Below are 14483 nucleotides of genomic sequence, written 5' to 3'. Positions count from 1 at the left end.
ATAGCTCGTGGTTCTTATTTTAGTTATGCCCATTCTCTTAGCCAACAATGCGAACAAGTTGGATTCAAATTGACGACCTTGATCCGTCGTAGTACGCAATGGACATGCAAATCGTGCTATCAAGCCTGAATAAACAATGTTATTTACCGTTTCAGCTGTAATGTCTTTAATTGGGTAAGCTTCTAGCCAACCAGTCGCTCGGTCTACCATGGTAACTAGATATCGGTAACCCTTACAAATAGTTAGTGGTCCGACAATATCCACGTGTAAATGTTCGAAGCGTTGACACTTAGGAAAATTTCCGATAGGTGATATTGTATGACGTTGCACTTTCGATCTCTGACAATCTAAGCATGATTTGGCCCAAAAGGTAACATCCTTATTCATTGCTGCCCAAATATAGCGATCGCGGATCAATTTTCTTGTTGTGCGAATTCCCGGGTGGCTTGAGTCATGTATGGCTTTGTATGCTGTTACACGAAACTCCACTGGCAAATATGGTCGCACCTTATTAGTAGACACTTCGCAGAAAATAGGTATCTTGCTATTTGGCATAATAAGTTTCTTAAACTTTAAGTTCTTTGATTCAAGTAACTTTTTTAATTCATTATCTTTTTCCTGAGCTTCTGCGAGTTTTTCATAGTCGATCGGCGATGGTGGATATTCTCGATAAAGCATCGGCTACAATGTTGTCGGTTCCGCTGGCGTGTTCAATCGATGTGGAAAATTGTAAAATGAAATCTTAATGTCTCAACCTTCTCGGTGTATCGTTTTTTCCGATAGCGTTCTTTTTGAAGGCGTAAACCAATGGTTTGTGATCCGTATAAATAGTCAGAGGACGACCTTCAATTAAATACCTGAAGTGCTTTATAGCCATGTAAATAGCTAAAAGATCTCTATTATAGGTATCGCTGTTGCGCTTCACTTAGCTTACTTGAAAGAAATGCAAGTGGCTTCCATGAGTTCTCTTCTTTCTGTTGTAAGACGGCTCCAGCGCAAGTAGCAGAACAATCAGTCATGAGTGATATATGAGCGTCTTGAGATGGAAAGGACAATGTAACGGCGCATTTTAAGCTTTCCTTACATTGTTCAAAAGCATCTACGGAGTCGTCAGTCCAAGGAATAGGAGTCTTGTCTTTCTTCTTGGCGTTGTGCAGGAAACCATTAAGCAATTAATGAAAATAAAAAATCCATGTCTCTAAACACGTCGTTATTGAGAAAACGTTGAAACGTTTGCGCTGCGTTTTTTAAACCAAACGTCATACGAGTGAATTCATATAGTCCAAAAGGAGTCGTTATGGCCGTCTTCTCGACGTCTTGTTCTGCAACTGCTATATTATGATAAGCTCGTTGGAGGTCGAGACGGGAGAACACGCATTTTCCTGCTAGCACGTAAGTGCAATTCTGTATGCGTAGTATGGGATATCTATCAGGCTTTGTTATGTTGTTTAGACGGCGATAGTCACCACATGGTCTTAAATCACCGTTTTTCTTTAAAACTACATGCAACGGACTAGCCCAGCAGCTCTTAGAGGGCTTGCAAATTCCCATATCCATCATACGCTGAAATTCGGCCTTCACTTTGACATATTTATCCGATGGTAAAGGTCGCGGACGTTCAAAGACAGGGGATCCTGTCGTCTCAATATAATGGACAACGGAATGGCATGGAGTCTCTTTGAAACACATTGGTTTCGTTATATTAGAAAACTCTGCTAATAAGTCACTATATTCATTAGAATAGTCAATAGTTCTCACTGATTGCTGAGTATTTAATGTAGTGTATTAAGTAGTATGTAAGTCAGATGGCGTATAAATATTAAGATCGTTGCACTAATTGATCAGTAATAAATCATCTTCTTCCAAATACACTCGTTTCAATAACATAAGTCCCCTCATGGCGACCCTTGCCATATTTGGGGCGCGCGACGCGAATTTGATCGCAGTATAGTGTTGCAGCTCCAAAATCGGACCATGAGTTGAAGAATTGGATATAAATTCAAATTAAAGCAATATGTAGAAATTTAAGTTTATTCTTCGTTACTGTTTACAAAAAAAAAAATATAACAATGTGCCGATCCAGTGTCGAGAAAGAAACAGTATATCTAAATCCAAATGCCGCAGGCTCGAACCAGGCACAAGTTGAAGAAATACGAATGCATCTGTCTACAATCAGCATAGTTTTATTGGTTATTTGTGTGCTACTGGGTATTGCAGCACTGTACTTTATTTATAAAAAGTACAAAAAATGCCATAAAAATTGGATATCGGATGAGATCACGCAAAACAACTTAAGACGATCATTCACCCGCGCAAATACCCAACCAGTAGAGAAGTGACGGCATTAGAATTACGAAGAAAGTGCGTGAAAACCAGGTGTTTATATTTAACATTAATAAAAAGTGCGTGAGTGTTTTGTAAAGTGATCCAATACAATTTCAGAAATAAACAGTAAACTGTTAAAATGACTATTTATAAACTTTAAGGTGTTTTTTTTTTGTTAACGAATTAGTGTAGAATCTAGTAAAATAAATGTATCCTATTAATATTATTTAATCGATTAAGTATGTATAATGTAAACAAAGAGTTTCATATTGCAATGTGTCAGGTCGTAGCCCCTACCATGGGTAACCACTCGTAAGTGAATTAATATACTTGGTATGTATTTCTTTTATTAATATGTTGTTATAAGGGAATGGATGATAATTTAGTTAAATGTTTAGATGAACTTAAATTGATAAGAAAATATTTAAGGGAAAGTTAAGATATCAAGGTAATGTTATAAAAAATAAGTTAGCGGAAACTGAGAAAATATTTGAGAAAAGTTCGAATATAATCCAATGTATTACTTCTAAAGAAATAAAGCCTAAGTCTCTTACATTTATTGCTTCAATAAGCGATGAAATAAAGTCATACTACTCACAAATTATCAATTTATGTTCTAAGCCTGCATGTCATATGAGTAGTAGTGACAGTGATTCTAGCGAAACGTGTTCGAATCCTGAACTAAAAATGGAGTTCGATTTGAAAACAGCATGTAGTTTAATTCCTGTTATGAATAATAACGAAAACAGCATTAAAGGTATCATTGACTCTATAGAAATGTATTCGGATATGTTGTCATCATCAGGTCAAAAATTACTAATTACATTTGTTTTAAAAAGTAGGCTGTCACAGAATGCTAAATTACGAATGTTACCCGAATACAGTTCTACAAAAGGCTTAATTAAGGATTTAAAAAACAAATTATTGGTGAAGAAAAGTCCTACTGCAATACAAGCACGGCTACAAACTGTATCTCAAGGATATCGCACTATAGAACAGTTTGGAACCGAGATAGAAAACTTATTTGCAGATTTAACGATAGCTCAGGTAGACGGCGATACTGACGAAATTTTAAAACCTATTAATGAGCGATTCGCAATACAACATTTTTCTGACGGTCTAAGAAATTCGAGACTAAGTACAATTATTGCAGCACGCAACTACAAACACCTAAACGAGGCGATTCAAGCTGCGAAAGATGAAGAGCTGTCAGCTGCATCTTCGTCGCGAGGTGAGGATGTCATGCATTTCTCCACTCGTGGAAGAGGTAAGTCACATTCTCATTTTAATTCCCATACTAGACCACAGATTCGCGTCCAAAGATCATATTTCCCACAAAATAACGCAGGTAAGCCAAATAATTCCAGTTATTTTAATAAACGAAGAAATTTTAATAATTATCCACGCGGCCAAACGTATTGTCATGGTAGACCTAAATTTCATAAATTGAATCGCGGACGAGATTCGAACGAGAATCCATCGAGTTCGATATCTCGTGGTAGTGGCAATAGAAACAGAGTATTTTATTCAGAAAAACTTGAACAAAATCAATCCGTAAACGCAGATAATAATAGTGAAATGCAGTTTTTTCGTGTTGAAACATAACATTTTGGCATTAAATGGCAAAGCCAAATATTTATCATTTTTTATTAACAATAGGAAATATTTTTGGTTAGTAGACACAGGAGCATCATTATCTGTAATAAAGAAACAGGCATTATCCAGTAACAGTAAAGTAATTAGAGACGAAACTATCATAAATGGTATTGGAGGTAAAATTCAGTCCATAGGTTACACTGATGTCATCTTATTTCATCGTGATCAACAGTTTCATGTTGACTTTAATATAAGGCTACATGTTTTCAATAACTTACCTTTAAAGGCTGACGGTATTTTAGGTTTAGATTTTCTGTGTCGCTACGTATCAAATATCAACTTTGAAAACAATTCCATTACCTTAAACAATTATGGAATGGAATGTTCCTTACCACTTTATGATTCGTTGAATTATTCTAATGAAAATTTACTTATACCAGCGCGTTGTGAATCATTTCATTACTTACTTTTGGATAATAATTCAGAAAATGACTGTGTTATCCACAGTCAGCAATTAGCTGATAATGTTTTCCTTGCAGGTTGTATCAGTAGGATACGAAACAAGAGATTACTTGTTAAAATTTTAAATACCAATGAACATGATGTTACTTTGCCAACATTGGCAAAGTAACATCATGTTCAACGGGAAATATATTCGATTCAAGATTATGAGTTATGCGACTTTTGGTCAACTGCTAATGACTTAAATAGGGCTAAAGCTTTATTAAACATTTTAAATTTAAATCACCTCAATACAGAGGAGCGTAAATCCATTCAGGATATTTGTGCAAAGTATTCAGATGTTTTCTTTTTGCCAGGCGATAAATTCAATACTACCAATATTTATCAACAATCAATAACTTTGAAACCAAATACGAGTCCGGTATATGTTAAGCAGTATAGATTACCCCATTCTTTAAAAAATGAAGTTAATAATCAAATTACAGAAATGCTTAAGAATGACATTATAGAAGAAGCTAAGAGCGAGTGGTCAAGTCCAATTTTGTTAGTACCGAAAAAAAGTGATAGTGATAAGAAGTGGAGACTTGTTATCGACTATCGGAAACTTAATGACTGCATTGTGGACGATAAGTTCCCTTTGCCAAATATAAATGAAATTTTAGACTCTCTCTGTGGTTCTATCTATTTCTCACACTTAGATCTTAATCAAAGTTACTATCAGGTAGAGTTAGATAAACGAAGTAGGGAATACACGGCTTTTACGACAAACACTGGTCAATACCAAATGAAAAGATTACCAATGGGTCTTAAGACTAGTCCTAGCGCTTTTAGCAGAGCCATGTCAGTTGCAATGTCAGAGTTAACATTTGATAAGTGTTTTGTTTATTTAGATGATTTAGTTGTATTTGGAAGAAATTTGAGCGTACATAATAAAAATTTGATTGACGTTATGGAAAGGCTAAGAAAAGTTAATTTAAAATTAAATCCCAAGAAATGTAATTTTTTGAAGAAAGAAATTCTTTATTTAGGACATTTAGTTTCAAAAGATGGAGTTTTACCTGACCCTGCAAAAATCGAAATCCTACAAAAATATCCCATACCTACTAATACTGACGAAAAACATTTCTTTTTTTTTTTTTAATTCGCCCCCCGAGGTGTAGTGTATTAAGTAGTATGTAAGTCAGATGGCGTATAAATATTAAGATCGTTGCACTAATTGATCGGTAATAAATCATCTTCTTCCAAATACACTCGTTTCAATAACATAAGTCCCCTCATTAATGTCACTGAAACTATCACACTTCCACTAAAAATCTAAGTCCACTCTTACTATCAGTAACACAAAGGCGGTGAGAAGGAGTAAAAAAAAAGTAACAGCCTGTATTTCCCACTGCTGAGATAAGGCCTCTTCCATTAAGGAGAGGGTTTGGAACATATTCCACCACGCTGTTCCAATGCGGGTTGGTGGAATGTACATGTGGCAGAATTTCGATGAAATTAGACACATGCAGGTTTCCTCACGATGTTTTCCTTCACCGCTGAGCACGAGATAAATTATAAAGACAAATTAAGCACATGCATCAGCGGTGCTTGCCTGGGTTAGAACCCGAAATCATCGGTTAAGATGCACGCGTTCTAACCACTGGGCCATCTCGACTCGAGAAGGAGTGATGGTGCATATCTCCGCCGGCGATCGCACCAGTTCTAGTTTCCCGAATTCTTGTCTTTTTTCCACGAACATGGCTCTATACATTTCTTTGCGCGACTATGAAACCTGTGATGATAATAACATAGCCAATCAGCACTTTCGGGCTTACGGCGTATTGTATTACGCTCTCGCGAGACTGAACGGCGTCGTTTTTGCATACTATTGCTTAAATTTCTCTGTCTTGACCTACTCTCCATTTCACGTATGCGCAAGCTTAATTTAGCGATCTCAGCTAAAATAAATGAGTCATCCCTCGAACCAGGTGTTTGAATCGCGGAAATATTTGCAGGGCTAGAGGTTTCCATCACTTTGTCGGCCATAGCAGCTAATTTTTCGAGGTCTTTAACTTCACTTACAGCTAAGACAGCTCGAACCGAAGCAGGAAGATGACCTTGCCACATGATGAGAAGCGTATCGTCCGGTATTTTTCCACGCGCTAGATCTCTCATACGACGTAAAAGCTGTGAAGGATTTTGATCACCTAGATCCATACCGCTAATTAATTTTTGAAATTTGCTGGTTTCGGATTCCTCATACACTGCCAACAATCGTGTTTTCAAAGTTTCGAATTTATTTGTCTCCGGTGGACTCAAAAGGATATCACTAACTTGCTGAATGACATCTTTGCTTAATTTAGTGACGATGAGGTTAAACTTCGTGTCGTCACTCAGTTTTTGTGGTCTTAAAATTGCGTCACACTGCACAAACCACAGCCTTGGCTGATCGTGCTGGAAATCCGGTATCCTTGACGAGACCGTCACTGAGGCAAGCTCCACAGCGTCGTTCTGAGATGCTGAATGAGTTGCACATTTGCTCTGCTGCGCGTCGGGGATACTCATTGTTGCTTTCTTGCGAGTCAGTACTTAGAAGCAGCCGGAATCTTTAAAAAAATCACGTCGTTCTCTGGATAAAGTCGGCCTTCGAGCTTAGAGTGTAACTTCGTCCTTTCTTGCGTCGAGCCTCAGATCACGTCGGGGTCACCACTTTGGCGTGTAGGCTATCTTGAGATACTGAGGCATATAATATTCAGAGACGGATCCAGGTATGAGGCTAGCCAATACTCAAATACCGAAGGAATAATATATTTTTATTTACGACATGTCACAATTGTTTGAGTACCCTGTACTGACTGACTGATTAATGTATTATAATAATCTAACAATAAATTGTTATGATTTCGTCATGCCAAATATGGAGTACAACTAAAAAGGCGATGTGCTGACGGCACACATCTATAAAAGTCAAAGCATTGCATATGTAAAACAGAGTGTCTATCAAGTGCGTCGCAGTCCGTATAATTGTACCGTCTCGTTAATAAATCGTGAACCAGTTAGTGACTTTCATTATCCTCTACACAAATCCAGCAATAATTGGTGACCCCGACATCGGACCCCGATAGCGCAGTGCGCTTGCCCTCCAGCATGTGCAATGCCGCACCGCCGCATCGCCGCCATTATATACAAATTTATTAAATGAAGAAAATACTAGAAAATGAAACGCACGCAACGCACGACTAAACAATGAAGAGGAAAAACAGCCCTTGCCCCAACAATCAAAAGAAAGAAGCGATACGAGCCCCTTGATTGATCCAGTAATCCAGTATATTATTGTATAAAAGGTAATTTGTAAAAAACATATTTGTGAAAGTATTCTCGTATTGTTTTTTGATAGATATATTGTAGGGTTTTCTTGGCTGACACCGACTCCAAATATAGCAATAATTATAACTACATTGTATAATCGTAAATCGACGTTTAAGTAGTCTAATACTTTTAATTTCATTTTACTTAGTAGGACTCTAAAAAATATGTTGAATACGCAATTATTTTTATTACTTTTTAGCGCATATTCATCGTTTTGAAATAGTGTTTCGTTTGAAGTCGGTTTTTCTTTTTGTTAAAATTTTTATTTATTTTTTGATTTTGAGTGAAGCTGATGTTGACTAACTATTTTTTCTTAATATGGATAGATTAAGTGTTCCGTTTATATGAGTCAGAAACTACTTGGAGGACAATTTCAAAGGAAACTTGCGAATAAAGCAAAAATAGATTTTCGAAAATGCGCTTTAATACGTCATGCGGCATAAACTACAGGGATGACTCGAAAAAGCTGTAATCGACCTTAGCAAAAAAAAACTTTAAAAAAGAGCTGATATACAAATGTCGTACATCATATGACATCACATCACATACACATAATTTGATTAAAGACAGTAAGAAAGTTCATTTTTCTTAAGAGGACTCTAAAAAATATATTGAATACGCAATTATTTTTAACACTTTTTAGTGCATATTCATTTGTTCTAAAGTAGTGTTTTGTTTGAAGTCGGTTTTTCTTTTTGTTAAAATTTTTATTTATTTTTTGATTTTAAGTGAAGCTTGTGAATTTGACTAACTAATTTTTCTTAATATGGATAGATTAAGCGTTCCCTTTATATGAGTCATAAACTACTTTGAGGACAATTTAAGGGAAACTTGCGAATAAAGAAAAAATAGACTTTCGAAAATGCGACTTTAATACGTATTGCGGCATAAACTACAAGGATCCCTCGAAAGAGCTGTAATCGACCTCAGCAAAAAAACTTTGAAAAAGAGCTAATATATGTCGTACATCATATTACATTACATCACATACACAAAATTTGATTAAAGATAGTAAGAAATTCTGCCCCATATCGCACCCTAACTGTGAGCCGTTTAGGAGTTCCATCACTACATAGTATAAAACAAAGTCGGTTTCTCTGTCCCTATATCTTTAAATCTACGCAACGGATTTTGATGCGGTTTTTTTTAATAGATAGTGTGATTCCAGAGGAAAGTTAGTATATATAATACATGACCAATATAGTAAAGAAACACTGATAATTTTAGAAGTTTGCGATGTGATGTCGTAAATAAACAAATTCTGTAGTATATTTAGTATCAGTATTGCACCCGTGCGAAGCCGGGCTGGGTAGCTAGTTGATTATAATATTCGACTATGATAATTACATTAACATTACCGCATTACGGAAGGTGACTCAAATATCCAAATAACATAAAAATAAAAGATTCGACCGAGTATCGCTAACGTGCTCCTCAGAATTGTTCCGTTCCCTTCCGTTCCGTTACTTTGCCATGGATGCTGTGCTCAAAACCTTACCAAACTTTCACCAAACTACCCTTGAAGTATATATTTTATAATAAAAAAAGAATTATCAAAATTGGTTAACGTGATTTTCAGTTATTCACCTATTTGTCGCGCATATACATAATGCAAATTTAAGACTTATGTCGTTTTCATACGGATACCATCATCGGAAAAAAATTTAAAAAAAATGGGACCCCACGGGAAGCACTACCTTTCAAACAAAAAAAAATTATCAAAATCGGTCCACCCAGTGAAAAGTTATGAGGTAACAAACATAAAAAAAAAAACAAAAAAAAATACAGACGAATTGATAACCTCCTCCTTTTTGAAGTCGGTTGAAAAGAACGTGAGGACATTATAGATTTAGTCTTTCTCAACAAATTACTCAACTCTCATTATAATTGCCCAAAGATCCTATCACATCTACGATTAAGAGTGCCTTATAAATATCCGCGTAACTCTATTGCACCTTTTGTGCCACCAATCCGTCGAACTGTACTCGGTGCTAACTCACCTATTCCGCGTTTGAGTCGCTTATCAAATAAATATGCCGAACAAATAGATATCTTTTCGTGTACACCTGACAGTCTCAAAAAGAAACGACTAAGTTATCCTTAATGTCTGGGTATTTAAATTTTATTTGTCTGTATTTTATTTTTATACTGTTTCATGTGTAATTTATCCTTACTACGGTTTTTCTCTCTTTTTTATATTAGAATCATATTTTATTGTATAACTTTATTACTCTTTAGCTTCTGTCTCACTTAAATGTATATGCATGTGGTGTTTGTCTTCACAAAGTTACAAATTGTTAATATTGTAACGTATCAACCCATATGATTTGTAACTTGACGAACCTTAAATAAATAAATAAATAAATAATAGTTTAAACTAAATAAAACGACAACATCTGCGCCCTCTTACTTAAATATTATACATCAAAATATACAGGGCATAGTTGGAAAAGATCATGAAATAGAGTTATTTTCGGAGTGTTATAAAATTCATGTATTTTGTTTCACAGAGCATTGGGTAAAAAAAATTTACATATTAAATATCTCAAGAGAAGAGAAGAGCTGAGATGGCCCAGTGGTTAGAACGCGTGCATCTTAACCGATGATTGCGGGTTCAAACCCAGGCAAGCACCACTATATATATGTGCTTAATTGTGTATATAATTCATCTCGTGCTCGGCGGTGAAGGAAAACATCGTGAGGAAACCTGCATGTGTCTAATTTCATCGAAATTCTGCCACATGTGCATTCCACCAACCCGCATTGGAACAGCGTGGTGGTATACGTTCCAAACCCTCTCCTTAATGGAAGAGGAGGCCTTATCTCAGCAATGGGAAATTTACAGGCTGTTACTTTACTTTTTACTTTTTAAATATCTCAAACTTTAAACTGTCAAGTGCATTCGTAAGAGGGAGTGCTATTCGTGGTGGCTCATTAATATTAGTACGGAATGATATCGTTTGTAAATCTCGAAAAGATATTGTGGCCCTCTCTATCGAATGTACTATCGAACTATCCTGCGTGGAATTTCCACATTACATTATAGTCTGTGTGTACCGGCCCCCATCGGGAGATTTTTATTTGTTTGAAACCACTATGGAGGACATTCTTAAAAAGCTATGTAAAACTAATAAATATATAATTGTATGTGGGGACTTTAACGTCGACTTACTTAAAGAAACTACGTTAAGTATTCGGTTGGTCGCCTTGTTTATGTCATTTAATTTAACCCATAGAATTAATGAACCGACGCGAATAACCGACGATACTTCTAAGTGTATTGATATTGTGTTTTGTGACTGTGAAATATATGAAGACCACAATGGTCTGAAGTTAAATTATTTATGATTGATAAATAATTTAACTTCAGACCATTGTGGTCAGAAGTTTTCATTAAAACACAAAGAAATAAATCATTTAAAAAACATAACATACAGGCCAATAACGGCTAACAAATTACATTGTTTTAAAGATATTGTGGCGCATAAATTGTCTTATCTAGATCTTACGACACAGGATCCAAATGAGCTTTATAATTCATTTTTTGAAGTAATATTAAAATAATTTAACAATATATTTAAAATGAAATCATGTTATAGTAACACAAAATTAAAGTTTAGTGACTGGGCTACTGTTGGTATTTATAAAAGTAGAAATAAATTATACGACTTATATGATATGAGGCGGTGGAATCGAAGCGTAGCCTTTTTAGAATACGTCAATAAATATTCCAAAATTTTTAAAACAGTATGCATTTCTGCTAAGTCCTTATATTTAAAGAAAAAGATCCTGAATTCTGATAAAAGAATTAAAGCCACATGGGATGTTATTAGTAGTGTTAGTGGAAAACTCAAAAAGGAAATTATACCAATAGAATTGAACACAGGTAGTAGATGCACGAGTTCTGAATTAGAGGTTGCTAATTTATTTGAAACATTTTTTGATAAAGTACACCATAAAATAACATTTCATTTAAAATCATAAATGCGGCTAGGTTATTAAATAATAGTATTTCTAAATGCGTTATTGATTTTTTATTTGAAACGGTTTCTGCAATAGATGTCATAAAAGTATTTAAAACTGTAAATATTAAAAAAACTAACGACATATGGGGCATTTCGGTAAAATTTATTAATAACATCATATACGATATTGCTCCGTATATAGCAGTAATTTTTAACAAGAGTTTGGACACGGGTTCATTTCCTAACTTGTTAAAATGTAGTAAAGTTTTACCACTTTTTAAGACTGGAAACAGAAGCGATCCCGGTAATTACAGGCCTATTTCAATACTCCCATCCTTAAGTAAAATTTTCGAAAAAAATATTTTAAATCAACTTCTCGTCCATTTCGGTACAAATGCTATTTTTCATGGTGAGCAATTCGGTTTTAGAAGAGGTCGCTCAACAACTGATGCGGGGATCGCGCTTCTCAAACATATTTACGATGCTTGGGAGAAATCACAGAACGCTATTGGAGTATTCTGTGATTTATCAAAAGCATTCGATTGTGCAGAACACGAAACTTATAAAGAAGTATAAGCTCAAATATTACGGTGTTAAGGGTAAAGCTCTTGATCTCATTGCTTCATATTTAAGTCCAAGAATCCAGCAAGTTTTCATTAATGGAATTAAGTCTTCTGGATATACGTTAAAAATGGAAGTTCCACAAGGTTCAATTTTGGGTCCCTTTCTATTCCTAGTATATATAAATGATCTTCCTTTCTATGTTAAGGGTATTTGTGATATAATGTTGTTTGCTGACGATACTTCGTTGATTTTTAAGGTTGACAGGAAAAAAAGTGACTATGACGATGTGAACGGTGCATTATCACAGATACACAATTGGTTTACAGTAAATAATTTAGTTTTGAATGCTCAAAAAACAAAATGTGTAGTTTTTACCCTACCCAATGCTAGCAAGCAAAATAATAATATATCTTGGACTGTGGACTTCTCATTTATCATCGCTAACAGGAAGACTCAGCTCCGCAACATACGCGGTTAAAAAAGTTAGACAACTAACGGATATTGATACCGCTCGTTTAGTTTATTTTGGTTATTTTCACAGTATTATGTCATATGGCATATTACTTTGGGGTAACGCTGCAAATATTGGATCTGCAGATTTGAATCGTGTGCAATGCGCGCTCGGACACGGACGTGTTCCACAGTGCAAATTCTGAAGACGCGTATTGTGCGGCTATAACCGCTGCCCGTCTGTTAGCTATGAGTTTGCAACAACTCATAGCCAACGAGTTGTTGGCATTCATACAAAATGCCATCGATACCATGGACGAAGTCAGCATTTTGCAGATCTGCAAGTCAAACTTCAAAGAAGATGAAATCAGCAGAGGCAAAGTGCTGCTTTTCCAAACGCTTGGGAAGATTCACGAAATGCCGTCACGCAGAAGGGATGGAACACAAAAGAGTATCCAGGACATCATCGACCTGTTTAAGATGACCGACCCGGACGACGTGCCCGCTTTCGTGGCGAAGGAGTTGCATAAGCTGCCCCCTCACACATTCGATCACGTCGACGTTACCAGGTTGCTTAAGGACATCACATACTTGAAGACGACTCTGGCTGAGGTACAATCGAAGTTGGAGGCATCAGACAAAACTATTAGTGAATTGCGTGCTGAAGTAGTGCAATTACGTAGCGCTACTTCGGAATGTAGGTCACACGATGCCTCGAATGTGAATATGAGACGCGGTGCGAAAAATGCGCTCGGTGGCAGTTTCGTGTTTGCGACTGTCGATAGTGCTGACGACGCATCACGTCACTCCGCCGCCAGTTCAACGCCCCCGATTGAAGCGTTGTCACAGCGAAATAGCCCGATTCCCAAAAGTGCTTACACTGCTGTAGCTGCTAAACCTGCTGCATCGCAGAGTAAGACACAGAAACAGGGAAAACAGATTCAAATAGTCCAAACCCACGAGGATCTGAGACAACCGGGTTTGAAAACAAACCGGGTAGATGCAGATGGCTTCGTCAAAGTTGAGAAGAAGAAGAAGAAGAAGAAGCCGTCGAGCCGCAACCAGTGCGGGAGCGCACAGCCGTCGGATGCAGGAACTTCGTTGCGGACGGCTGTTCCAACAACACAGCTGTACCTGTCCCGTCTACATTACTCCACAAAGGCAGAGGAGATTGTGGAGTATATTCGCATGAAAACGACGTGGATATTGAGGGTCGTGAAGCTGGAATCGCGTTACAACGTGAATTTTAATTCATTTGTGGTGCGCGTTCCGACTCAACATCTAGCCACCTTCATGCAGCAGAGTTTTTGGCCAACGGGTGTGGTGTTTCGTAGATTTCGTGGCAGGATACCCTGCACCACGCGCAACAGCACATGATAGTGTCGTGTAGTGTAGTGTAGTTATAAATTTAAGAAAATATGTATTAGTATATTATATGATTATGTTGTATATTGTTATGTAATAGTATTTTTAAGTGAATATGTATTAGTATATTTTTAAGATAATGTATATTATGTAGTTATATTTCTATGGGCCACTGTTGCCTGATTTAAATAAAATTAATAATTAATTTAATTAATTTATTTTACAAAAGAGAGCAATCCGGTTTATTTATAATCTTGGAGCTAGAGAATCTCTTCGGGATGTTTTTAACAAAGTGGGAATAATCACTGTTGCGTCGCAATATATTAAAAACAATATTATGTATATTCACAGTACCATTGATCACTTTGATAAAATCAGTGATAATCATTGTATGTGCACTAGGAG

General features: G+C 36.2%; 1 protein-coding gene and 1 pseudogene across 1 annotated transcript; one reads left to right on the top strand and one right to left on the bottom strand.

The window, feature by feature from the left end:
• Positions 1–6087: 6087 nt before the first annotated feature.
• LOC124542561 lies at positions 6088–6930 on the bottom strand. The gene has a single exon (XM_047120499.1). It carries the CDS (start codon positions 6928–6930, stop codon positions 6088–6090), a length of 843 nt encoding a protein of 280 aa, XP_046976455.1.
• Positions 6931–12390: 5460 nt separating this feature from the next.
• Positions 12391–14090, top strand: LOC124542560 (annotated as a pseudogene).
• Positions 14091–14483: the final 393 nt, after the last annotated feature.

This window comes from Vanessa cardui, chromosome W (assembly GCF_905220365.1).
Source record: "Vanessa cardui chromosome W, ilVanCard2.1, whole genome shotgun sequence".
NCBI classification, from domain to species: Eukaryota; Metazoa; Arthropoda; class Insecta; order Lepidoptera; family Nymphalidae; genus Vanessa; species Vanessa cardui.
This window is presented reverse-complemented; position numbering and strand designations above follow the sequence as displayed.

Coding starts and splice junctions, on each gene's coding strand:
- LOC124542561 (XM_047120499.1), bottom strand. CDS start 6,930: ATGAGTATCCCCGACGCGCAGCAGAGCAAATGTGCAACTCATTCAGCA.